A 26,799-nucleotide genomic window follows, 5' to 3' on the forward strand; every position below is an offset into this window, starting at 1 on the left:
CAGTGCACTTCAGTCAAAACTGCATCAGATACCAGGAAAAAAGTGGGGGCGACCATGTCAAAAGGGCACTTTCCTAGACATGGTGAATGATATACTTCTTCTCAGTAGATTGTAGACTGGTGCACTTGTTTCTGGCAAGAATCTATGACGTTATCCCACATTTTTTTCCCCGCAGGGAATCACAACGCGGTCATTACAACAACCGCGTTGTGATTCCGCATACCATTACTCTGCAAGTCTGAACAACAACTTGCGGAGGGGGGTGCTGGATGTTGGAATAGTATCATTTACTATTCCAACTCCAGTCTGTGCGAACACTAGGGAAGGGGTTGGACACCTCCCCCGCCCCCTCCGCAAGTCGTTGTTCTGACTTGCGGAGTAATTGTATGCGGAATCACAACGCGGTTGTTGTAACAACTGTGTTGTGATTCCCTGCATTGTAAAAGTTTCGGGGTAAACGTTGTTTACCTTCTGGCAAAGCTGCATGATGGCTTAGGTCTTTTTTTTTCAAACTGAACACAATGTTTTGAATTCTAACTACAGATTCTACAGAGAAGACTGGATCTGGAGATTTTTCTCAGCAATTCCATTATACACTAGTAGGTGTCGTCGTGGGGCTCCCTGTTGGGTCCTCCTGCCCCACCCTGTAAGTTACGTGGTGGCTACAATAAAACCTCCACATGTCAACATCAGTTCTGTTCTTTCTGCAACTTCCAACACAAATCCGGAGCTAGCTTCTGTGATTTCTGTAACCGGACAGTTCTTTTTACCAAATTCTTCCTGTGTGAAAAGGTCATGTTTTCCCCTAAAACGAAAGGTTTCAAACCCTGCAAGGTCTGCCACAAACAGCTGTCAGTGAAAGACCTTCACACGGTCTATCTCTGATTTCTGGAGTCCACGCATGACTCGACTTTGTGTTACAAATGCCCTTGGATGAATCCGATGGTCATCCTTGACTGCAGGGCCAAACTCTATGTCGCCAAGCATCGCAGGAATGCTCAGGAGGTCCAGTATCATTCGAAGTTGAGGATGTGAACATGTTCTCAGTCACGAGTCAATTACTGAGAGAGGCCATCCCCCCACTACAGGTTTTCAGGTAGGTTGAAAAAGAAGAAGCGCAAAAAGATAAAACAAGTCTCTACTATCTTCCCACCACTCTCATCAGGAGTAGCCACGCCAATGTGAGGGTAGTTCCAAGATTTGGTTTCGGTCCCCCACCTGGGAACCAACCCCTGCATTAGTCCAATCCAGCCCGAGTTCCCATGGCCATTTGCGACACTGTAACAGTTTCAAGCTTTCAAAGAGGTTATGTTGCTGAATTTTTATATCCTTCTAGATCCCTCAGGAGCGCTTCTGCATTCCATGGATCCAAGGAGGCCTCCAGTTGGGTCATTGCCTGCAGATCTGTGTCCTACTGCACATCTTAACCCCGTGTTGGGTCCACCCTGATTCCTGGGCCAACACCTGCTTTGACTGCCAATACGGCACTGAGGCCTGTGCTGGGAACCCTTAAGTTGGTACGGGCAGCAATGCCCCCAATGCCAGTTGAAGACCCCCATAGTCCTATTCGACTAGAAGGTGAATCCAGCATGACCTTTTTCGAAGTCACACCCACCTCACCAACTCTTACAACCCCACTATGATTCTTATACGCTTCCATTGCTCAATGGATTCTCAGATCTGGAGCCACTATATCATGACAGCGATGACACATCACAACTATATGGTGTCGAGAACCTATTTGAAGACCTCCAAGCGTCCACTGGACTTGACATCTCACCTGCTTGTCTCAAACCTGCCTCACTTCTCCACCTGGTTCTTCTACAGAGGAATCTACCTTGTTTGCCATGATGATAAAGAGGCAGCAGGCAGAAGTGCTTAACCTCAAGCTTCCCTCGGTGGAGGTAAAAAATGTACTTACAGACGTACTGTAGCTGGACAAAACCTCCTCAGAACCACTCTTTTAATAAGGCTTTAACAGGCATCTTTTAGGCTCTTGCTCTAAGCCCGATCGTGCCCTCCTGACAACTTCCAAATATCCAGGAAAGACAGACGAGCTCCTGACTATAAAGTTTCCTGCTGCAGCATCAGACACCCAACAGCTTTGTGGTTTAGGCCTCCACCAGTAGGTTGAACCAGAACGTGTTCCCAATCACCTTATCACACAGGGAGACATAACGCATGGACGCATTGGGAAAGTAAATGTTCTCATCTGCTATTCTTACCCTCAGGTCCCTAAAACTGAGTTGCCTCCTGGGGCGTTACTCACATGGGTTGTGGGATATGGTGGCTGGTATCTGGCCCACAGTCCCATAAACCTCCATGCCAGTCTCTAACAGATAATTCAGGATGACCACGACGCAGCAAACTATGTAGTCAGAGTGTGGATACTGTTGACTGTCTGGGTAGGGTTGTTGTTACTTGTATAATGCCTGGAAATGCTCAAAAGCCTCTTCAAGTGATTTCCAACCATCACTCTGGGACATGCTCTTTGATGGTACCCGTCTCTTTGAAGATAAGGTGGACTCAGCGCCAAAGAGCTTTCAGGAAAGCAAGGCAGCAGCGCGCTGTCTTGGCCTAGCACCACCCATTTTGCCTGCCTTTAGCAACAACGGACCTCCGAGGCGTTTTCTAACCGAGGCTCGAGATCTGGCTGACAGGTTTCAGGCCCCTAGGGGCAGCAAACTACACAGTCCCACCTTCCAAGCCACCGATGCTGAAAATAATCCCCTTAGTGGCTCACTGTCACCTGGTTGGTGGCCAGGTAAATGATTAGCTCTACAGATGGCAAAGCATCACATCAGACAGATGGGTGTTTCAAATCATCCACCATGGTTACACCCTACATTTCCTATCCATCTCCCAAACATATCTACTACATTGCAACGGCTTCTGGAGGACTACTTGTAAATTTTGCAATGGTTAGTTGAAGATCTGTTGGGGAGGGAGCCATAGAGAGGGTACTGGCATCATAGGGCAGTACCGGCTGTTACTCCCGCTACTTTCTGTGGCTAAAGAAAGTCAGAGGACTTTGTACTATTCTGGACCACTGCCCTCTGAACTTCTTCCTCAAGCAGAACAAGTTCAAGATGCTCATCTTGGCCCAAGTACTGTCTGCCCTGGATCCAGACAACTGAATGGTGGTATTGGATTTATTAGCAGCTTATTTCCACAGTCCGGTTCTGGAGTCCCACAGATGTTACCTGCTGGTTCAGGTCAGCCAGGACCATTTTCAGTCCGTAGTGCTCCCTTTCAGCCTTACCAGCACATATCAGGTGTTCACGAAAGTGATGGTGTTGGTCGCTGCCCATCTTCGGAGTTTGAGAATACTAGTCTTACCATACCCCAATGATTGGTTGCTGAAAGTGGGCTCCCCTCAAACAGTTGTAAACTACCTTCAGAAAATGAACAACCTGTTGATATCTCTGGGCTTTTCAATGAACATGCCAAAGTCAAACCTGACTCCTTCACAGATGCTCACTTTTATCAGAGCCATCCTAGACATGGTTCTGTTTTGGGTATTCCCTTCACCTCAACAAGCTCAGTACATTTTTGGTTGTGATCCCAATGTTTAACCCTTTTACCTGGGCCTCAGTGAGAGCAGGTCTGAGGCTTCTCCTGCTTGCTACTACTGAACCATGCCAGTGGAAGATGCAGGCTCTGCAGTAGGATTTGAAGTCTCATAGTCTCAGCAGATTTGGTGATTATATTGGTGCCCCAACATACCTTCTACGGTGCCACGACTCCGACATAGGGCTGCACGACGCCACCTATTGCCATGCGAGGGAATTGCTGAGAAAATCTCCAGATCCAGTCTGACACCTTGTGGAAATTTACAAGGTGAGGAGTCTGCGGTTAGATAGAGTATCCACCATAAAGAGCATTACCGAAGGTAAGTAGGTTGTTCTTCTTGTCAATCTACAGACATGAACCTGAATTACAGGGTTCCTCAGAGATTTTGGTTATCTCCCCTACTGTTTAATATCATCAAACCTCTTGTCCACATTTTCTGCAACAGGGGTCTTTTGAACCTACACTGTTGACATACACAGATATCTTTGTGTCCATGAAATGAAGCAGGCATTTACAACCCTTAAGGAAGGCCCAGAAGAGGTTCCATGCTTAGGGAGCTAAAGCTAAACAGAGCCATGGCTGGAGAATTTCTAATAGGCACATTACTTAACAAATGCAGTTGAGAGAAAGTGCCATATGTTCGACACATGTTTGGACTTTTGACCACCTTCATCAAACAAGCGTGAAATCTAGGGATCATCTGGGATTCTGAAATAACCCTCAAAGCACATGCAGGCTCATCAGTTAAGTCACCTCCTGAATACCAGCAAAAACAGAAACAAATCATTCCCTGCATTTACCAAACACACCATAAAATGTTACTAGGAGAGTTTATTGTGAGTTCGATTATGCTAAATTATTTTAGAGGGACCTCTATCCGCATCAGTTAGCTCAATTCAGCTAACCCAAAATGTTGCTGTACATTAGTTCCTCGATAGCAAAAAAATACAACCTAGCTCTGCTGGACTTCATAATTACTTTGGCTACCAGTGGTCAAACTGGTTAATTTCAAATTATTGTGCCTAATAAACAAGTGTTTTAACAATTTTGTCCCAAAATGACTAACCGCTGCACTAGCAGGAAGCCAGGCATTTTTGGAATATTGTCAGTGCCAAAATCCACAGGGAAGTGCAGGCACTCGGTTGTGAGCTCAACGCTGTGGAAAGCTTTACCCATGGAAATTAAAAAGACAACCCTACATTATGAATTAGCTTTAGGAAGACAGTGAAAACTCTCTTATTCACAAAATTCTGCTACCATTTCTAGAGTGCATTCCTCACTATTGACAGTTTTTTGTTATGAATTTTGTATGGCCATAGTGCCTAGAAATAATCATAATTTAGTGTGTGTCCTATAAAAATGAAATAAATACATACATGGTGCTTTAAGGCCCTCTTCTGTATCTGTGGTCTCCCTTTCGACTATTGCACCAAATTAGGCAAAATATAAGTGAGCTACTGGAATTTTGTTATGAAATATTTTGTGCCGCTTGGTGAGTGAAGGCAAGCAATTGGCAAGGTAAAAAGAACTTTTCTATGCAACCTCTCCATCTTAGCTATTCAGGATATGTATGGGGCAAAATTAGCAAATCTCTACATGGTCATCATAGAAAAGTAGTCATGGCACTTACTAAGCTTCTAACGTTTTTATGTTTGTTAATGTTTAAAGCTTAATCCACACCATATCTCGCTTCTCAGCCCTAAATCTGACCATAACCCTAACAATAAGTCTCATCCTAATGCAGCTTCATGTGACGGTTTATTTCCACGATTTTGTATTATAGGTGTGACGTCTATATTACATACAAACTTAAAAAGAGTTACCTAAAAAATAATTTTTAATAAAATTGTAATATAAAAAAGCCATCGCAAGAATCGATTATTGAAGTTGCAGGTTACAGCAAAGAGGGTTTGATTAACTTCACCTCTAGAAACGTTTGTTTTTTTGTGGTTAATTTTCATGACAGAACATATACATGCAAACTAGCCTGCGTTTTTAATTGTTAAAAGATTAACCTACATCATCGTTTTCTAAATTATATATTTCTTTTTTTTTTTTACAGACATTATTTTTCAATAAGATTGATCATCTTGAGAAGCACAATCGCGCAAAACAAGATGGCCGCCGCCTAGGAAGCTCCAGCGCGTCGGATCCGATTTTCGGCATTTTAACGCCGAAATCTTGTCACAAAAATGGCAAAAATGGATTTAAATATGTTTTAAAGCTAATACCTCTTAGGTTTGGTGCTTTTTGACGATTATTTTTGTCTGTGGAGCAGCTTTTTTCTTCGATTTTGCTTCTGCTTCCAGCTCTGCTCCCAGGATCAGCCAGGTCAGTCAGTAAGGGGGGCGGAGCAACACTTCAGGAAAGGGCCTGGCTTGGGCCTAGCCACACCCATAGCTCTTTTTAGCTGCTGAACCTGCTTTACTGAGGATTTCCTATTGCTGCCTTATAACTTTGAACATATTATCCATTTTTTCACTGAATTTTTTGTCTTTCACTAGATTATTAAAATTGAAAATAAAAATCCTGTACCTTCTAAAAGTAGGCAGCAAGTTTCACCTCCTCCAATGAAATCTAAAGCGGTTGAATCATTAGAACCTTCATTATCTCTGATTTTAGAAGAAATTCAAGCTCTTCGCAGTAACACAGATTCTATTGCTTCAGACATTAAGAATGTTCGTAAAGATATGGCGAGTTTATCGATGAAAATCTCTGATAATGCCATTAAAATACAGGATAATAAAGCTAAGCTTCACTCTATTCATCCACCTGTTGCCAAACTATCACCAATGTCTACACATCTTCTAGACATGGAAAATCGTAATAGGCAATACAATTTGCGCATTTTCAATTTGCTAGAAGAAGTTGAAGATGATAACTGCAGACTGTATTTAGAAAACTTGCTTCCAGGCCTTTTATAAATTACATTTCCAGGAAAAATTGAGATTGATAAGCCCATAGGATTCCTTCACATCGCAATCCTAAGCTTTCTAAACCTTGTCAAATGATATTCAAAGTTCTGCGTCATCACCATCTAGTTTTGATACGCAAAGTTGCGAGGGAGATTCCTTCCTTGGTGGTCAACGGGAATAAAAATGTTATACACCAGGATTTTGCAAAGGAGACTGTTGTTACTCGCAAGGAATTTTCTGCTCTGCGTCCCCAATTGTGAAGTCATGGGTTCAAGTATGGACTTTTTGACCCTTCTATTATACGCATCTGGAAAGACAATTTTTCAAAATCATTTCAACGTCCTGATGATTTACGTCACTTCTTGGATCAGCATTCGCACCATTCCATGGCTACTTATGATTCAAATACTTGAGTTTAACCATCTTCTTATACCCTGACAAGGTTATTGTTTCTATATACTTTGGGCTCCAACGGTTCCGGTCATACTTATAGAACGCATGTGCGTTTCTTTCTTGATATTAATGTACTCTGCCTTTTTCCCCCTGTTTTCTTTTCTTCCTATCCTTTTTTCAAATCTAGAGTTACTGTCTTTCTTATATTTCTTAGCTATGTTTTATTCGCCTCTTCTTGTTCCATCGCTTTTCTTCCTTTGCTCTTCTCTTAATATTGGCTAATGTTCATAATATTAAAGTTATTTCTCTAAATGTGAAAGGTTTGCGACACCCAGTTAAGCGTACAAAAATGTTGGATTATTTAGGAAGTTGTAAAGCAGACCTTAGTTTTGTTCAAGAGACTCATATTGATGATAAATTATTAAATTATATGAAAAAGAAGTGGGTCGATACTATTGTGTCGTCTCCTGCAAATGGTAAGAAAAATGGTGTTGCTATTTTCTTTGCGAAAAAATTACATTGTCAAGTTTTAAGTAAAATTTCAGATACAGAAGGTAGATACATAATAGTTAAAATAAAAATTCATGATTCAACTTTTTTTTGCTTAATATTTATGGTCCTACTGCTGATTACCTTACTTTTTGGTCCAATATTACTACAGAAGTCTTAAAGTTGGGTAAAGTTCCGTTGATTGTAGGGGGTGATTTTAATGTTATTGCTGACCCATTATTAGATAGGTTGTCTAGTACTAAATTTAATCCACCTAAGGTTTTTCATGCTTTTAAATCCTTTATTCATACCGCCAAATTAGCTGACATTTGGCGTCTACATTTTCCTACTGACAAATGTTTTACCTTTTTTTCCAATCCCCATAATTCGCATTCCAGAATTGATTATTTTTTACTTTCTACTCCACTTATTCAATCTGCAACTAACCCTATGATTGGTAATATTGATATATCTGATCATGCCTTGATTTCTTTTGTTTTAAATCTATCCTCTACTTTTACCAAACAAACCAGATGGCGTATGAATACGGATATTGTTCTTAATGAGAATAATAAGCCGAAACTATTAAAAGCCATTCAAGATTATTTTTTGTTTAATCCGGAGGACTCTACTTCTATGGTCACTAGATGGGATGCCTTTAAATCCTATATTAGAGTTACTACAATTTCTATTATGGCTAACGAGAACAAATCCTTCAATGCTAATATCAAACACCTAGAAAAGCAAATAGCGAAATTTGAAAGGTTATTTATTACATCAAATGATCCTCAATACTGAGTTAAGCTACAAAAGCTTCGTTATGAATTTAACTCTATCCTCGGTAAAAGAGCTGGTGTCCAAATCTCTAAATCTAATGCTAGATTTCATTTTAATGCCAATAGGTTTGGGAAACTCGTGGTGAATTATCTGCGTATCAAAAAAGATAAGACACAGATTACTTCTATTCAAGGTCCGCATGGCAAGATTGCACTATCCCATAATTATATTGTTAAAGAATTTCTGGATTTTTACTCTAATCGATATAACAAGCCAGACTTTCACGATACCTCATTAATTGATTCTTTCTTACATACTTGTGATTTCCCAAAATTTCACAATCAGATAGACTTGGATTAGATTTACCCATTACTACTGGTGAAATTTTAACAGCCATAAAATCTCTTCAAAAAAATAAGTCCCCAGGCCCTGATGGTATTCCAGCTGAATTTTATAAAGAATTCCAGTCTCATCTTTTGCCATATTTATTTCAACTTTTTACTTTTTTTCGGTTCTTCTGGGACTATTTCAGGTTCATTTGCTGATGCTTTAATTATTGTACTTCCCAAGCCTGATAAAGAGCCTACCCTTGTTTCAAATTATCATCGTATATCTTTAATTAATCAGGACTGTAAATGATATGCTAAAATTCTCTCTAGATTAGCCCCTATACTGCACTCTATTATCCACCCAGACCAATCAGGATTTATGAAGAATAGATATTCTGCTAACAACACGAGAACCTTACTGCATGAAATTGAACAGAGTCCTACTCTACTTGCTACCTCTGGAATTATGGCTTTAGATGCAGGAAAAGCCTTTGATAAAATCCATTGGCAATTTTTATTCCAGACTTTATTGTCATTTAATTTTGGTCCCTTGTTTATCCGTATGATTTCTGCCCTGTATTCTACCCCCACTGCTCGGTTATTTATCAATGGTCAAATATCTACTCATTTTTCCCTTTTTAGAGGAACACGACAAGGTTATCCCCTTTCCCCAATTTTATTTTTGCTGGGAATTGAACCTTTTCTTAGTCATATAAAAAAATGTGATGATATTAAAGGTATTACGATAAAGAATGTTACTATCAAAATCTTAGCTTATGCTGATGATGTGTTGTTATTTATTAGTGATCCTATCTCTTCAATCCCGTCCTTATTAGAAATTATTGCCAAATATTCTACAGTCTCGGGTTACAAACTTAATGTTAATAAAACAGAATTTTTTCCCTTAAATGTTTTTTGTACTCCTGATATGTTACCTATGGCAGATATTATTTGGCAAGCAACTAAATTGAAATATCTTGGTATTTTGTTTTCATCCTCCATCCCAGCGACATTAACATTGAATAGTAATTTTATTCTTGATTATATTAAGGATAAAACATCTAAATGGCCCTCACTTCATCTCACTAGGTGGGGAAGAATGGAATCCATTAAAATGAATATTGCTCCTAAAATCTTTTATTCCCTTGCTATGATCCCTACTCAGTTTCCACTAAAATGTTATAAAGATGTTGATACATTTTTATCCAAATTTCTCTGGAATAATAAATCACCTCGAATTTGTTATAAGAAACTAAAAATGCCCAAATGTAATGTAGGTTTTGGCCTACCTGACTTTCTTTTATATCATTAAGCACTTATATTAAAACAAAGGGGCAAATTATCAAGGGGGGCGATAGGCACTTTTCGCCGGCCGCTAAGCGGCGAAAATTCTATCACCCTATTATCAAGCTGTCGCTAACAGCAGTTAGCGACAGCTTGAAGGCGATAGCGAGCGGTTTGGGGCCCGCTTTGCATGACAGCGTTATTTATCGCTAATGACATGCAAAATGGGCGTACCCAACCCGTTAGGGACTGAAAGCAGTCGATAACGTCCCAATCGCCTATTCCCAAGGCTGGCGTAGCGATGGAAATATTCCCGCTATCGCCAAAAACTAACACCTGCTCTGACTAGTTCTTAGCCATGTTATCCAATGGGAGGTGGATAACATGGCTAAGAGCATTTCGTCGCTAATGCGAGAATTCGCTATATTCCCTGAGATATTCTCGCATTACGCCGCTATCGCTGGATATTTTTGCGCTATGGAGAAAAACGTTGCTAATAGCATGTTTTCTCCGCTAAAATATCCAGCGATAGGCAGCAATAAAAAAAGTCAATAAGCGCATTTAGCGATAAATATCGCTAGTTGTTGGTAATATGCCCCAAAGTTCTCTATGGTTTAGTTCTTCTTCTATACTTAAACCTCCTATTTGGTTTCATATTGAGAAATCTCTTGTTAATCCTTTTCCATTACCCACCTTGCTTACTATGTCTCATAAGTCGGCAGTTATACATCATTCAGTTACTATCAAATCTTCGAAACTAATATTTAATGATTTGGATTCAAATATTGCTTCTTCTATAAATATTACTGCAGATTTCTCATTATGGCATAGTTCTGTTATTAAATTGAATCGAAATGTGACTTTTTGGAACTCTTGGATTAAGGCTGGTATATTTTATCTTAAAGATTTATTTTGTGATAATGCCTTTATTACTTTTGACATTTTACAATCAAAGTTTCAGTTACCTAATACTGACTTTATTAAATATGTGTCTTTATGTAATTACATTTTAGATTCATTCCCGCATGGTATCCCATCTACTGTTGCAACAGATTTGATAATTTATATTCAAGCTGTATCCACATCTTCCAATGCAGTCTCTATTTTGTAAAAAAAATTAGCTACTTCAATAGGTACCAATCTTAATATAATTTCAATATTTTGGAAAAATGAACTTTCCCTTTCTCTATCTAATGACTCTTGGAAAGTTATTTGGCTTAATAGAATTTCTGGTTGGCTGCCTGTGTCTCTCTACCAGACAAATGCTTATATTCTATTCAATTCTTTATGGACCCCATCACGTCTCTTCCGAGCTAAATTAATACAATCTGATACTTGCTAGCATTGCAAATTACACCCAGCGTCCTTACAGTACATGCTATTTGATTGCCCCTTAATTTCAACATTTTGGTCTGAGGTTTGGGATATTATGCTACAAATATTACCTGTTCAAGATGTTCTTTCATATAAGCTATTAATTTGTAAATTGGTCGCTCTTGTACATCGTCTCAATGACTCAGAAGAAAAAAATTGTTTAATTTCTTAATTTCGACTGCTTTAAAATCAATCACTTTTTGTTGGAAAGATGCTCCATCTCTGTCTGTTCATGCTTGGTGGTCCTGGATCATTTTTACAAGAAGAGGTGCATAATTATCCTTAAATGGGATTAATCATAACTCTCCTTCTTAACAATCCTTTTGGTCACCTATAGATACATATTTGTTAACATGAATGTGTTTTTTCTACTCCTTATTTTGTTTCACATCATATTTTGTATTATCTGTATGTTATTAGTAACTCTTATTTATATAAAAGATGATATAGTATTTACCCTTCCTTCCCCTCCCCTTTCCCTTCCCTTTCTGCTACTCTTCTTTTTTCCTTTTTATTGATTATCGCTTTTTGTAATTCATTTACCTATTATATTTTGCCGGTGATTTGTACTCATCAATTGTTTAGGTATTATCGCTCATGTTAACATTTTTTGTGTTGTCTATGTCTGTCATTTTTTTTCTGAAAAATGTAATAAAAGTATTTTGAACTTACATTTTTTTTTTTTAAAAGCCAAGGAAAAACCCCAAAAAGATTGATAATCTTACTTTGAAACAGGCACTATACGTACAAAGCTTCTTGAAACACTTAGGTTTGGAATGCATTTTAATCATTCTAGAGGACATTTACAGTATGGTGGGTGGCCAGCCAGCCCGCCCAACAGCCTGCCGTGCCAGAGAAACCCCGTGCCTCCATCTTCTGGGACGAAACCACCCGCCTTACAAAGAAATCCTTACTATCTTCATAGATAGTTTTACTGCAAGTTCTTCCGACGGGCAACATAATTTTGGCCTTGGAAAAACACAAATCTAAAGAAGATATTTATTGGCTTGGTGTGGTGGATTGGACAGGAACGTTGGTATTTGAAGGCCCATACGTAATTGGGTAGCCCATCCCGTGCATAGACTGTCAGCCCTGTGATGACAGGGCCGCCTGGTCTGAGGTTTTCACTAACAGATCATTTTCTTGTGTTTAAATGAAGTGAGGGAACTGTAAGGTTGGTGGAAAGTGGGCCCTGCTGACCTACAGCATGGCTCTCACTCAACCTAACTCTAAATTACCCCCTCTGTGTGCAATATAGGAGCATGCTGTCTGCACATTATATGCGTACAGCTACATGTTTAAGAAGGCAAACAGACTATTGCCCTAATTTAGGGCATAATTACAAGCCTGGAGGTCCTCTTACCGCCAGACTCGTGGTGCGGCTGTGGTGGCGGTTTTCTGATCGCCACATTACAGCCCTGGTGGTCGAGCCTCCCCGGGACCACCAACATTGCCAGGGAACTGCTGTTCCCTGGCGGTGGCGCGGCGGTCTTAAGGCAGGAATATGCTTGGTTGGACTGCCGTGGTCCCACCAGGTATATTACGAATTTCCTCATCGCCATTGATTTCATGGAGGTCTTACCTCCATGAAAACAGTGAGGGTGAGGAAATGTGGAGGCACACAGGGGAGCACAGCATTTGCCCCCCTGTGTGCATTCACCCCCAATTCCAGCATGGCATGGACTTCACAGTCCATGCTGTGCTGGAACTTCCTTTGCAAAAAAACGATGGATTTGGGCCCAGATCTTTTGACTGGGGGAGTGTGTGACATTGATCCACATTCAGTCCATCACTTGTTGTTTTTTGCAATTGCCGCCCTAAGTGCGCTGGGGATGCCCAGACGTGGGTCCCAGGCACTCCACACCACTTGGAGTCAAGCTAGCCGGGCTGAAGAGAGGTGTTACCTCGAAACCGGTCCGGTCCTCGGATGCTTGATTCCGGTCTGGGAAAGATATGGCTGTTGTAGTTCGGACTGGACTGTTCCCATGGGGCAACAGGGTCAGAGCTGATTTGCATAAAGCCATTATCTGACCCAGGGTGGTGTGGAGTGCAAAAAAACGATGGATTTGGGCCCAGATCTTTTGACTGGGGGAGTGTGTGACATTGATCCACATTCAGTCCATCACTTGTTGTTTTTTGCAATTGCCGCCCTAAGTGCGCTGGGGATGCCCAGACGTGGGTCCCAGGCACTCCACACCACTGGAGTCAAGCTAGCCGGGCTGAAGAGAGGTGTTACCTCGAAACCGGTCCGGTCCTCGGATGCTTGATTCCGGTCTGGGAAAGATATGGCTGTTGTAGTTCGGACTGGACTGTTCCCATGGGGCAACAGGGTCAGAGCTGATTTGCATAAAGCCATTATCTGACCCAGGGTGGTGTGGAGTGCAAAAAAACGATGGATTTGGGCCCAGATCTTTTGACTGGGGGAGTGTGTGACATTGATCCACATTCAGTCCATCACTTGTTGTTTTTTGCAATTGCCGCCCTAAGTGCGCTGGGGATGCCCAGACGTGGGTCCCAGGCACTCCACACCACTTGGAGTCAAGCTAGCCGGGCTGAAGAGAGGTGTTACCTCGAAACCGGTCCGGTCCTCGGATGCTTGATTCCGGTCTGGGAAAGATATGGCTGTTGTAGTTCGGACTGGACTGTTCCCATGGGGCAACAGGGTCAGAGCTGATTTGCATAAAGCCATTATCTGACCCAGGGTGGTGTGGAGTGCAAAAAAACGATGGATTTGGGCCCAGATCTTTTGACTGGGGGAGTGTGTGACATTGATCCACATTCAGTCCATCACTTGTTGTTTTTTGCAATTGCCGCCCTAAGTGCGCTGGGGATGCCCAGACGTGGGTCCCAGGCACTCCACACCACTTGGAGTCAAGCTAGCCGGGCTGAAGAGAGGTGTTACCTCGAAACCGGTCCGGTCCTCGGATGCTTGATTCCGGTCTGGGAAAGATATGGCTGTTGTAGTTCGGACTGGACTGTTCCCATGGGGCAACAGGGTCAGAGCTGATTTGCATAAAGCCATTATCTGACCCAGGGTGGTGTGGAGTGCAAAAAAACGATGGATTTGGGCCCAGATCTTTTGACTGGGGGAGTGTGTGACATTGATCCACATTCAGTCCATCACTTGTTGTTTTTTGGAACTTCCTTTGAAGCTCCCATTGCCGTTCCTATTTTATAGGCACTGCCGTGGGAACGTCAAAGGCACTAAAAAAGTCATTATTCCGTGGCGGTTTGGCGGTGCTGCAGCGGGGCGGTCCAGACGCTACACCGTTAAACTCGTAATCAGGCCCTTAGAATTTTTTCTAAATGAGGGCTTAAATGTATTAAGGTAATTTGAATTTGTCAACCTGGATGCAGTGAGGATTTATTATGTCTGGGCGAGTTGGTTACAAGGCAATATAAAAGGACAATTGACAGAAATATCAAATCGTGGTGTTATCTCTTAATTAGTCACAGCACCCTGTCCGCAGAACAAATTGCTCCAGTACACTGCAGGATCTGTATTTTGGTGCTTGCTTTCTGATATAATCTATGCTTCAAGGCCACCCTTCCAAACAAAGGGGAAAAAATAAGCAGGCACTCAGGCATACTGTATATTATAGACGGTGTGCCAATACCATTTTGTGTGGCATAAGGTGCATAGGCCAGTGTTACTTTAAATGCTCTGCCATGCCATATGGTCTATATGCCAAACACAATAACATTTCTCTACCAGTGCCGGTACTCTGCTGTAAAAAGTGCTGCTCAATAGTTTGCCAGTGCTACTTTTTTCTCTTCCATCAGTACGAGCCTAGAACCATAAATAGATGCATGCCTTTTCAAATCTAGCCACTAGATTTAAGACCAGGAATATAGCACATAGTTATACCAATAATGGAGGTGCACAAACACCTCCAAGTGTGACTACAGGGTTTTCCCTCGTAAAATATGCACCACTTATAAACCTATTTGATCTTTTTTCCCTAAAACAGGATCACCGGTCCACTTGACTGGCAACTCTTCTTCCTCTGCCAGGGGTAAAGAAATGTTCCTCTGTACATTTTGCCTTCGACTGATTTTGCCATTTATTGGTTACTAAGATTTATTGTCACAAAATACTGGGATAAAAAAATAGCCGCAGTTTATATTGTGGAGTCTACAGAGTTGCAAGTCCATTTTGCAAACACTAAGGGGCAGATTTAGGTTAACTGGCGCATCCCCAGGGATGGGCCAGTTAATGTGCGCCACAGTGCGCCACCGCTCCGCCACCCATGGTGCGCCGCATTTACAATGCGGCGCACCATGGGGCAAAAACGGCACAGATGCGTGACGCATCTGTGCCATAAAGGTGGCGCATTGTTGGAGTTGCGTCGCAAGCGGGACGCAGCTCCAGCAAGGCTCGGGGGATGCACCATCTTCACAATGCTGCGTCAAGACCTACGCCTGCTTCAAGCAGGCGCAGGGTTTTGACGCAGCATTGGCCTGAAAGTGACTGAGTGAAATCTTATAGATTTCACTCAGCCACTTTTAGGAGGCGTTCCTGCGCAGGAACGCCCCCCTCTACGCAGGAACGCCTCCTTATGGCGCAGGGCTTTACAACGTGACGCATCTCCAAGATGCGTCACGTTGTAAATAGGGCGCATTGTTTGCGCCGCCGTTGCGTCAAATAAAGTGACGCAATTGCAGCGCAAAGAGGCGCAAGGGCCTCATAAATCTGCCCCAACATGCAGAATCCACACTCTTATGAGACAGACCATTCCCTACTTCGGCCACACCAAGGACAGAAAGACAGAAAGGTTTGAGTTTGCACTTTCGGTTCCTCAGAACGTTTGTGCAAAGCAGTAACAAAAAAAGGAAGCACAGGGAAAGGGCTGGGATATTGAAGCTGGATACATACCCCTAGTAAATGCCCGAGAGTAACAGATAGGCCGATGGATAGAGCTGGCGAGCCCACATTACCAGCCCGGCGGCAGTCTGTGGTGGCTAGAACACAGAGGACCAGCTGCAGGGTGAGGACAAGCTCGATCCCCACGGCTTGGGCTGAAGAGGTGCCGTTGTTGAGCTGGAGAGAGAATAATATGCATTAATACAAAAAGTTAGAGAAATTTGGACCATTGGCCCTTCTTGATTTACTCCATCCAGCCTTAAGTTCTTCGAGATGCAGGAACCCTACAGTCTGCCAGACTTATTCTCTTTCTCATCAGGGTGAGTGAATCCACAACAGAGGTATAGAATCCCACAAAACTCGATTTAACCTCCTACACTTATATCAGGGACCGATTTGCATTGGCTATAGAGTAAATATATATTGCAAACATAGCTGCATACCACAATGTCCTCTGAATCTGAAAACAGGAAACCTCTCAGATCCCTGTCACATTTATTTGCTCACTGACCCAGCAGGGGTGTACTGGGCAACAACTGGCTGAGTTTTTGCCACCCAGACAGCGGGTAGACCGAGTACTCACCCTGTTTACTCCAAAGGTCCCGTAAGCCTCAGATGGAGTGACCGCGTGAAGAAGGGCTGCTCCGGCCACTGCCCCCAGCATCTGGCCTACGATGTACACCACAGCTCGCAAGAGGGAAATCCGCGACCCCAGCAGAAATGCCAGGGTGACTGCCGGGTTCAAATGAGCACCACTCACGTGCCCCACTGCCTGTACAAGCGTACCGATGCCCAGGCCAAAGGTCAACGAAATCTGCAGGACACTTGGTGGTTCCGAGGACCACAGGAGTGCCGAGCCTAGACCGCAGAAAACGAACACCAATGTCCCTAAAAGTTCGCCCAGAAAGGCTCGTGTGAAGGCCCCGGTGCACAGCTCGTGCGCCATGCTGTGATTCCAAGGAAGTTTTCGTTCTGAGCCGCTTCATAAAGTTCGTACTTCACGCTCATAGTGAGATGCACGCTTATATCTGCTGGCACACGAGGGAAACATTCCAGGAATAGGCGTGGTCACCGGTATCCACCTTTTAAGGCCAAAATTCTTCTTCACCAAGCTGTGACAACTCATGTTAGTAACAGAGAAGAACCATGTTATTACACATTATTTAGATCCGCACGCCTATAAGCTGCCACTCGCCGGTTTCACACGTTGAATTGTTCCTGTTAACATACAAAAAATACAACGTTTAGCACTGTGGACTAAATGGTCATGAGTTCCTCTTACCTCATCCCCACCACTCCCAAGCCAGTCCTGTATAGTCGGTGGCCTTGTCTCATTTTTTTTTTGGTGCAGTTTTATATAGCGCGAACTCGACCGGAAGGTACTGGAGCGCTTTACATGACCACCAGTTACATTACACAAGACACGTTCATTTTTTGGTAGGTGCGGGGAGATTAAGTAATCTGCCCAGAATCACAGGATGTTGAGTCGACGCCGAGGCTCCAACCTGGTCTCCCAGCTCCAAAGTCGGCATCTCTGTCCCTTATGCCACACCCTTCTCTACAGCGCTGTGATTCACGTTTTTTCAATGCCAATAGTTAACCGTATCTATTTATCTGGCAACGAGAATAGCGGGAAATAGAGTTGATTGGGCAGGCCTAGCATTATGTAAGTGTGAGATCTGGGTAGTTTGATGTGGGACATACCATCTATAGCAGCTAAAAACAGTTTTCACTACGACTGGAGGAGCCCTTTGCACTCCCACAGGAGATGGGCCAGAGGGCCTTCAGCCCACAGACTCACCACCAGCTGGCAGAGTTTTTAGGGCCCCACATGTCTGGAGTTCGTACGGGGTGTAATTCTAGTCAGTGGTTAGATCGAACAGTGATTTTCTTGCTCCTTTTCCTATGTTAGTGATTTAGAGATGGTGGAAAAATGTAAACAATCATGCTAAATCTGTACTTACAGTTTATTTGGCAACAGGTTGCTACACATAATTGTTGTATTGCTGCATTACAAGTGTTTTATATTAATATCACTTCACTGCCAGATGAAGGCGTGCCTGATAGCATCAGCTAAAAGTTGGTATTAACTTGTCAGTTTTACATGTAGTCAAACACATGGAAACACTGTTTCTCATGCAACTCCCTGTTTATAGCTACATTTTACTACCAGGTGCAGTCATGACGATTAACAATTTCTAATTAATTGTATTATGAAAAAAGGACATAAAACTACAGAGTGGAGAAGGGCCCGAGGTGAAATAGTTTATAGACCTACTAGCATCTTGTCCCCCAACTATACATTTTAAATACACGAAAGATGCCACAGGTCTGTTGCACGATCCAGAAACAATGAGGAACCTATAGAGTATTCCACACGAAGAACTGGAATAACAGGATAGATAAAGAACAGGAGAGATACAAGAGAAAGGACACTATAAAGTGCAGTCCAGAATAGAAGCTTTATCTAGAATAAAAAGTACCCATCAGCCCACTCACTAGTGGAACTTCGTCATCTGGGATTTCATGCTTGAAAAGTTGGTGTCCAAAAAGCACTTCCTCAAGGAGATATTGAGGCTAGCCTAGGACCCAATGGTTGAACCCTCAACCAGAAAAGATGACAGAGTTTTAGGCTGATAGGGCTTAGTTGCAGTGCTCAAAGAAAATGTATAAGAATATGTGAAACAGAAAGGATAATAATCCAAGTGATTTAAAAATGCCTATCTTGATGTCAAAAAGGTGACTTTATTGGGTGTGCCCATCAAGATGGTATGATTAAAAAACAGAGTGATAGTAGCAGAAAAAATAGTTTGCTAATTACCATAGATGTTCTCTGGTCAACATGTTTCAGCCTTAAGAGGCTTTCGTCAGGACCTATGAATCACTACTGCAACACTTACTTCATGTGCTGTGAAAGACAAACTACAGACATTCTTATGGGTGGTGTATCCCCTCCTGTCAAAAGATATAAACAAGAAAAAAGAAGAACACAAAACAGACCACACAACAAGAAGTTATGGTCATTATAGCAATAATTATGTGCATATATCTTGATTTGTACAGTGTGTTCTTGTTAACAACTTACCCAAATTCTTGGGATGAAAAACCTCACCTCACCTGGCGACGGCTCAGGCTAAAGGAGGCCACGCACTAGAAAGAATTATTTAAAATAATGTTTTTCAGATCATCTTATGGAAAAATATCAAAATATATCCCAGACTAAATACAGGTAGGTGACTTCGGTAGCCGTAGGAAAGATGACGTATATTTCAAAAAGATTCATCATTCAAACACCATCTATGTCCGGTAAAGTGACATTGAGAAGAGTATGTATCCATTCTACTAGTAAAAACGTGAATAACACATGTTACCCTTAGGTGCGCTATTACCAGTTGTGATCATCAACATATTAGTTCTTACAAATAGATGCACTCCTCGTGTTACACGCCTGATTTCACAATGCAAAAAACGAGTAGACAAATTAAAATTGATACCGCAGCTTAAAGAACACCTACCTCTCCGTCGTTTCCTACGGCTACCGAAGTCACCTACCTGTATTTAGTCTGGGATATATTTTGATATTTTTCCATAAGATGAACTGAAAAACATTATTTTAAATAATTCTTTCTAGTGCGTGGCCTCCTTTAGCCTGAGCCGTCGCCAGGTGAGGTGAGGTTCTTCATCCCAAGAATTTGGGTAAGTTGTTAACAAGAACACACTGTACAAATCAAGATATATGCACATAATTATTGCTATAATGACCATAACTTCTTGTTGTGTGGTCTGTTTTGTGTTCTTCTTTTTTCTTGTTTATATCTTTTGACAGGAGGGGATACACCACCCATAAGAATGTCTGTAGTTTGTCTTTCACAGCACATGAAGTAAGTGTTGCAGTAGTGATTCATAGGTCCTGACGAAAGCCTCTTAAGGCTGAAACATGTTGACCAGAGAACATCTATGGTAATTAGCAAACTATTTTTTCAGCTACTATCACTCTGTTTTTTAATCATACCATCTTGATGGGCACACCCAATAAAGTCACCTTTTTGACATCAAGATAGGCATTTTTAAATCACTTGGATTATTATCCTTTCTGTTTCACATATTCTTATACATTTTCTTTGAGCACTGCAACTAAGCCCTATCAGCCTAAAACTCTGTCATCTTTTCTGGTTGAGGGTTCAACCATTGGGTCCTAGGCTAGCCTCAATATCTCCTTGAGGAAGTGCTTTTTGGACACCAACTTTTCAAGCATGAAATCCCAGATGACGAAGTTCCACTAGTGAGTGGGCTGATGGGTACTTTTTATTCTAGATAAAGCTTCTATTCTGGACTGCACTTTATAGTGTCCTTTCTCTTGTATCTCTCCTGTTCTTTATCTATCCTGTTATTCCAGTTCTTCGTGTGGAATACTCTATAGGTTCCTCATTGTTTCTGGATCGTGCAACAGACTTATGAAAAAAGGAGCCATCGAGATGTTGTTGTCTGTTTCTTTCCCTGCATTGTTTAGTATGACAGTCTCCATTGCCCACTTTTGTTCCCCTTGTTATAGTAATCCATAGTGAGGCCCGCCCACCTCCGACAGGTGCTACCCAAATTTGTTTCTATTTATATCGAAGTAGAGGCCCGTAATACGTATAAATATTCCTTCTGCACTCCCTGCAGACCTGCCAAATTGTGCATAATCTTTACTGTGTGAGGAGGGGTGTGGTCATGCACCGAGCATAGCCTGGGGCACTTTAAATTCACAATCTCTCCATCCAACTCCCCAAAAAATAAGGTTCTCAGGATGCCCCTAAATTCCTGGGGAAGTTTCACACCCCATAAAGGACATTGGCTGTTCAGAGCAACTAATAGAGACGTCTAGCCACTGGAGCCTTACCTTTGCATTACCTCCAGGCGTTAGACTGGATCTGCAAATTTTTTCGTAGGCAGTACTAGTGCTTTGAATTGGCTGGTACTGTCCAGTACAGAGTACCAGCACTTTTTTATTTTGAGAGGGAGAGTACTTGCACTTCTCAAGAGAAATGCAATACTTTTAATTGGAGAGTAGCAGCACTTCTCATAAACAAGCAGGTAACTTGCACTTCTATTTTTCCATTTCAAGTGCTGGGCAGTACCCCTGTACACCTGTAGGTGGTGCCGTTTGGCTCTGCATGGTGTCGTTGGTATAATTTGCGCGGAAGTGACGTTTGTTGTGTCTACATAGGTGCTACCCAGGAATGATGACATTAGTTATATTCTTTCCATGCCAGTCAGTGCAGATCTGGGAAGAGCTACCCCTTTATTAATTTTTGACACCATTTTTTGGGATGCTTTGTCGAAGTCTTCGGAGGTCTTACCTCCTGGTGTGGCAAAAAGAGTCACCCAAAAAGGTCGGATTCAAGCTCTGTGACACCTGTATCTTGTTTGCCTGTGGTACCTCGAACGGGACCATGCCATGACCCGAAGGCCTGTTCCGACGGGCGTGTCAGGCACTCAAAGGCCTTGAGGGAGCATTCTCTCAAGCTCCTAGTGGCTCGATGCGTGACTCCATGGTGATTGAGGTCCCAGTCAAAAGGAAAGTCCCAAGACCGGTCACCAAGTCCAAAGTTGTAGTCGCACTCCAAGTCGTTGAGCCATTCAGGTAAGTCCCATTCCCACAAGAAGAAAAAGAAGTCGTCGAAGTGTGCTTCGTCTTTACCTCGTCTGTCAGTCGACAAGATGAGGGAGCGTCACCTCTCAAGGCCTGGCTCTGTGGTTGAGCCAGCTCCTGGGCCGAATCCACGCATCCCCAAATTTCCAGGAGTCAGAGCAATGCCTGCCCAATTTAAAGAATTCCATGAGGCCATGCATTCCTTATTTGGGCTGCTCATTCCCTCTGGTGTGCCTTTGAGCCCTGCAGGTTCTGGAGGGGCCCCTATTGGATTTATGATGGTGTTTCTGACACCAGTTGGGCCCCAGGGATCCACTGATGTAGGACTCAGGAAAGGAATGGGAAGGGTTGTTGGACCCTGAAGAATATCAGCATTATGAAGATCAAATGGACTTTTGAGATGATCTGGCTGAAGCCAGTGGACTGGGCACTTTTTCAGGTACTGGCATGCTTTCTTCCCCTGCTATGGCTACGGAGGTGGTAGCTTCATTTGCAATGGTGGTGTGGTGAGCAGCTAAGGTCCTGAACTTTAGTTTGCCCTAGCTCGCAGTCAAGAATAACGTCTTGACTGAAGTGCTTCAGCCGGTAGTGTCTCCATCAGAACTGCTCCTCACTTTCAATGCAGCACTTCCTGCTTGGGACTCAGCCCAAGCCCAGCACAGGAGCTCATGTGAACAGGACAATTGCACACTGCCACTGACTTGATCCAGAGGACCCAAACTAACTCACACAACACCCCACTCCAGAGGGCTTGGTAGCCCAGGCCTCTATTTCCCACATAAATCCTTGCACCTTCCCAACTACCCCACCGGATCGGGAATCCAAGAGGCTGGATATTTTAGGCAAGAAAAAGTTTTCTTCCGCCAGTTTGGCTTTGCAGTCGGTGAACATTGCATACCTTTTGGGGTGCTATTCTCTCTGTGGAATACGGTTAAGCGGGTGCTGCCAACGGTCCCAGAGGAGGCACGGGCTGTGATCTCCCAGGCTGTTGCTGAGGGGAGGCATGCAGCGAAGTTCACCATTCAATGTGGACTAGACATCACTGACTCACTAGGTTGAACATTTGTTTCAGCAGTGGCCCTGCGATGCTACACCTGGTTGAGACTACTGGCTTTTCTGGGGATGCCCATACATCACTCATGGGCCCTTTGATGGCTCCCGTCTCTTCGGAGGCAAGGCATATTTGGCACTGAGTTGCTTTAAAGACAGTAGGGCTATGGCCAGGTCCTTGGGATTTTCCATGTCCCCTTGTCACCCTCAATCTGCCTTTTGCTCCTATCGTAGCTATGGAAAGGGCGTGCAGCTGCGTCCTTATCCGTCCAGCCACTGTGGTGGGCAACCTTACTAGCTTCTGCGTGGCCCAGGAAGTGGCTCCTATCGCCCCATGGGTCATGTGACCAGCGGTCAGTTCAGTTCATCACCCCCCCCGCATCCGCAGCCTCAAAAACCTTCCTAGTCCACCCATTTACCATCATGGGCACCCAGTGGGCGGCAGGATCCATCATCACCTGCCCCACTGGCAGTCCATAAGATCGGACAGGTGAGTTTTGCAGATTGTCCGAATGGGCTTCTCCCTCCACTTCAAAATGATCCACTGATGGAGGGCCATCTGTCTCTTCTCTGACAGGAAGTGACGGCTCTTTTGGCCAAATGAGCCACAGAGAGAGTGCTGATCCTAAAAGTAGGTGATGATTCTTATTCCCGCTACTTTCTGATGCCCAAAAAGGACAGAGGCTATCATCCTATCCTAGACCAGCGCACTCTCAACTTCTTCCTCAAGATGGAGTAGTTCAAATTGCTCACTCTAGCTCAGGTCTTATCTGCCCTGGACCCAGGAGACTGGATGGTAGCGTTGGACTTGTAGGAAGCATATTGTTGTTTTCTCTGCCTATAGGCAATACCTATGGTTCACAGTGGCCCATGAGCACTTTCAGTTTGCTGTGCCTCCCTTTGGCCTCACCAGTGCCCCATGAGTGTTCACTAAGGTGATGGCGATTGTTGCAGGTCATCTGCCGAGATCAGGGCGCAAGTCTTCCCCTATCTCAATGACTGGCTGTTGAAGGTGAGCTCTTCCCAGACTGTCATCTCCTTCCTCCAGACTACAGTGGACCTACTGCATTTGCTGGGGTTCACTATAGCATGCCAAAGTCACAACTGATTACCTTTCAGATGCTCCCTCTCATTGGAGCAGTTCTGAACACGGTGCAGTTTCAGGCCTATCCTCCCGAACAGTTAGTCCAGGATATTCATGCTATGATATCGATGTTTCAGCTTCTATCCTGGATTTTGGTGAGACTGACTCTGAGGCTTTCGGTACTCATGGTCTCCTGCATCCTGCTGGTGACACATGCCACCGGCATATGCAGGCTCTGCAGTGGGACTTGAAGTTCCAGTGGGGCAGCATCAGAGAAATCAGGGAAATCTCTCCAACATGGTCCAGATCACAGAGCGAACTGTAAAATATCTGCAGTGGTGATTAACAAACCACAATTGGATCAGCGACAGACCTCGCTTCCTTCCCCAACCAGATCTCACAGTAGGGACAGATGCATCAATCCTGGGATGGGGCGGCCATCTAGGAGAGGTGGAGACCAGAGGACTCTGGTAGACTTCATATCTACATGTTGAAGCTCTGCGCGATTATATTGCCATTAAAAGCCTTTCTGCCTTCCATCCAGGGAAGGCTGGTGGAGATGTTCAAGGGCAATACTATCTCCATGTGGTACTGCAAAAACCAGGGTGGTGTGGGGTCGTGGATCCTTTGTCAAGAGGCCTTGCATCTCTGGCCATGGCTGGAACAGCAGGACATATTCTTAGAGGTTCAACATCTGGCAGGCTCTCTGAACACCACAGCGGACAGACTCAGCTGAAGATGCCTACCGGATCATGAATGGAACTCCATCCAGAGGTGGTACAAGGTCTCCTTCAGCAGTGAGGAGATCCTTGACTAGATCTTTTTGCCACCGATAAGAACGTGCCATGTCAGCAGTTCTGCGCACTGGAGTCTCCAAGGTGGCTCTTGCTCGGAGACGCTTTTTGTCTCCAGTGGAGCTCTGGCCTCCCTGTACACCTTTCCACCCATACCACTCATGCCCAAAATTCCCAAAAAAATCAGGAACGACCGCGCCCAAGTCAGTCTTATGGCTCCGGACTCATCGCGTAGAGTCTGGTAACCTGAGCTGTTGAGCATGGCAATCTAATCAGGATGGCCCATCGGGTGGATCTTTTGTCACAACAGCAGGGGAGGGTTTTCCACCTGAACCTGTCAACACTACGCCTTTTTGCATGGAGATTGAGCAGCGACAGTTGATAGCTTTTGACCTTTCGCCAGATGTCTATGGTGTTTTCTTGCCAGTAGGCATCCCTCCACCAAGACTTTTTACGCCTGTTGTTGGACAAACTTGTGTGGCATGGTGCACAAGAAAACACCTTGATCTCCTTTCTGTCCCCACTATCTAAAGTTCTCCTGTTTATCTTTCCCTTGCCCAGCAGGGCTCTGCTCTGGGCACTCTGAAGGGCGTTCTCTCTGCCATTCCTGCTCTTCTGCAGCAGTCTGATCAGCCATCACTCTTCAAATCCCTTATTGTACATAGGTTTCTAAAAGGTTTACAACATGTTTCCACCATCTCCATTTATTGTGCCTCAGTGGGACCTCAATCTCATCCTCAGCTTCCTTATATGCTCTCCTTTTGAGCCTCTGCACAATTGTCCCCTCAGGCTCCTTACCATTGAGACAGTCTTCCTGGTTGTGATAACAGCTGCCCGAATGGTCAGTGAGCTTCAGGCTTTATCATCCAACACCCTTACCTCACCATTTATCCTGACAAACTGGTGCTTCATACAAGAGCCTCCTTTCTTCCAAAGTGGTCACCATTTTATGTAGTCCATCACCTTGCCTACTTTTTATGCTCCTCCAAAGAACAGGAGGACTCCACCGTCTGGATCCAAAAAGATTGTTGTCATTCTACCTTGACCACACACAAGAGTTCTGGGTGAATGATCAACTCTTCGTGGAGTATGTCGGAGCAAAGGAACAGGCCGTACAGGAGACCATCTCACAATGGATTGTACTCTAGATAAAAATCTGCTGCGCATTTGCAAAAAAGCAACCCATGAGGGTTTGTGTGCTCATTCCACATTGGACATCTGCCAGGCAGCAACATGGGCATCTCTGCACATGTTTATCAAACACAAGTGTCTGGACAGTCAGGTCTGTAAGGATGGGCACTTAGACCGTTTGGTCCTGAAGGACTTCCTAATGTGAAATTGGCTCGCCAACTGACTTCCAGGGAAGTATTGCTTGGGTATCTATTCAAAGGTAAGGAATCTGCGGCTAGAAGTCTATCAGATGAACAAGTTACTTACCTTTGTAATGCCTTATCTGGTAGAGACTCTATCTATCCACAGATTCTTTACCGACCCACCTATCCTCCCCGCTCTGTAAACAGATTTCTAGGGACAGGTCTTTCCCCTTTCAGGGCCCTACACCACTAGTACTTTGTGACTCTGTGTTTCTGGCGGGGAAAGTTGTAAAAAGTAGGTCAGCATGCCTGGGTGGCGCCTATATAGGCACCGCAAACGTCACTTACGGTGCAGACTACGCCAATGACACCATGAGGACCTGACCAACTCCACCTACTGGGGCGCAGGTGTGCTGCTCCTGAAAAAAATTCCGGATCCAGTCTGACACCTGGGGGTAATTCAAAGGTAAGGAATCTGCAGCTAGATATAGTCTCTGCCAGATAAGGCATTATCAAAGGTAAGTAACTTGTTCATCAAAACAATTAGCTGGAGATCGTCTCTCTACAGGGGTTTCCAGCTGATTATATGCACATCCTGTGATGTCAGATCCACACTGGGTGACCGTGCTAATGTAGCTGACATTGTGTAACACCTGGTGACATTGTGTGAATTTGTAGGCCAGCTCCTGTTGTCTTTTCTGTCCTTAGGATAAGGCCCCAACTCACAGCGATAAGGTAAGATTATTTCAAATATATCAATGATGTAATTACTATACCGGAATCGAAATTTGCCTAGCTTATGTAACGGTAAGTTTCAATTCTATTAAGGACACGGAGGCGAGGATTATGCTATCTTCTTCCTTCGCTTTATTTCATTATAAAAACACAGCAGCTCAGGAAAAAATGTTCAACACTATGCTCAAAG

At 43.6% G+C, this 26,799-nt stretch overlaps 1 protein-coding gene across 1 annotated transcript in view; it reads right to left on the minus strand.

Annotated features, from left to right (window-relative positions):
• LOC144774094 (aquaporin-5-like) overlaps window positions 1-16,944 on the minus strand; it is a 35,626-nt gene extending 18,682 nt beyond the window's left edge. The window contains exons 1-2 of the mRNA XM_078659123.1: window positions 16,582-16,944; window positions 16,011-16,175 (exon numbers count right to left, since the gene is read on the minus strand). Coding sequence (XP_078515249.1) covers window positions 16,011-16,175; window positions 16,582-16,944 — 528 coding nt within the window. The remainder of the gene's footprint in view (window positions 1-16,010; window positions 16,176-16,581) is intronic.
• Between the last annotated feature and the right edge of the window lie 9,855 nt (window positions 16,945-26,799).

Source organism: Lissotriton helveticus, chromosome 1_1 (genome assembly GCF_964261635.1).
Source record: "Lissotriton helveticus chromosome 1_1, aLisHel1.1, whole genome shotgun sequence".
NCBI lineage: Eukaryota > Metazoa > Chordata > Amphibia > Caudata > Salamandridae > Lissotriton > Lissotriton helveticus.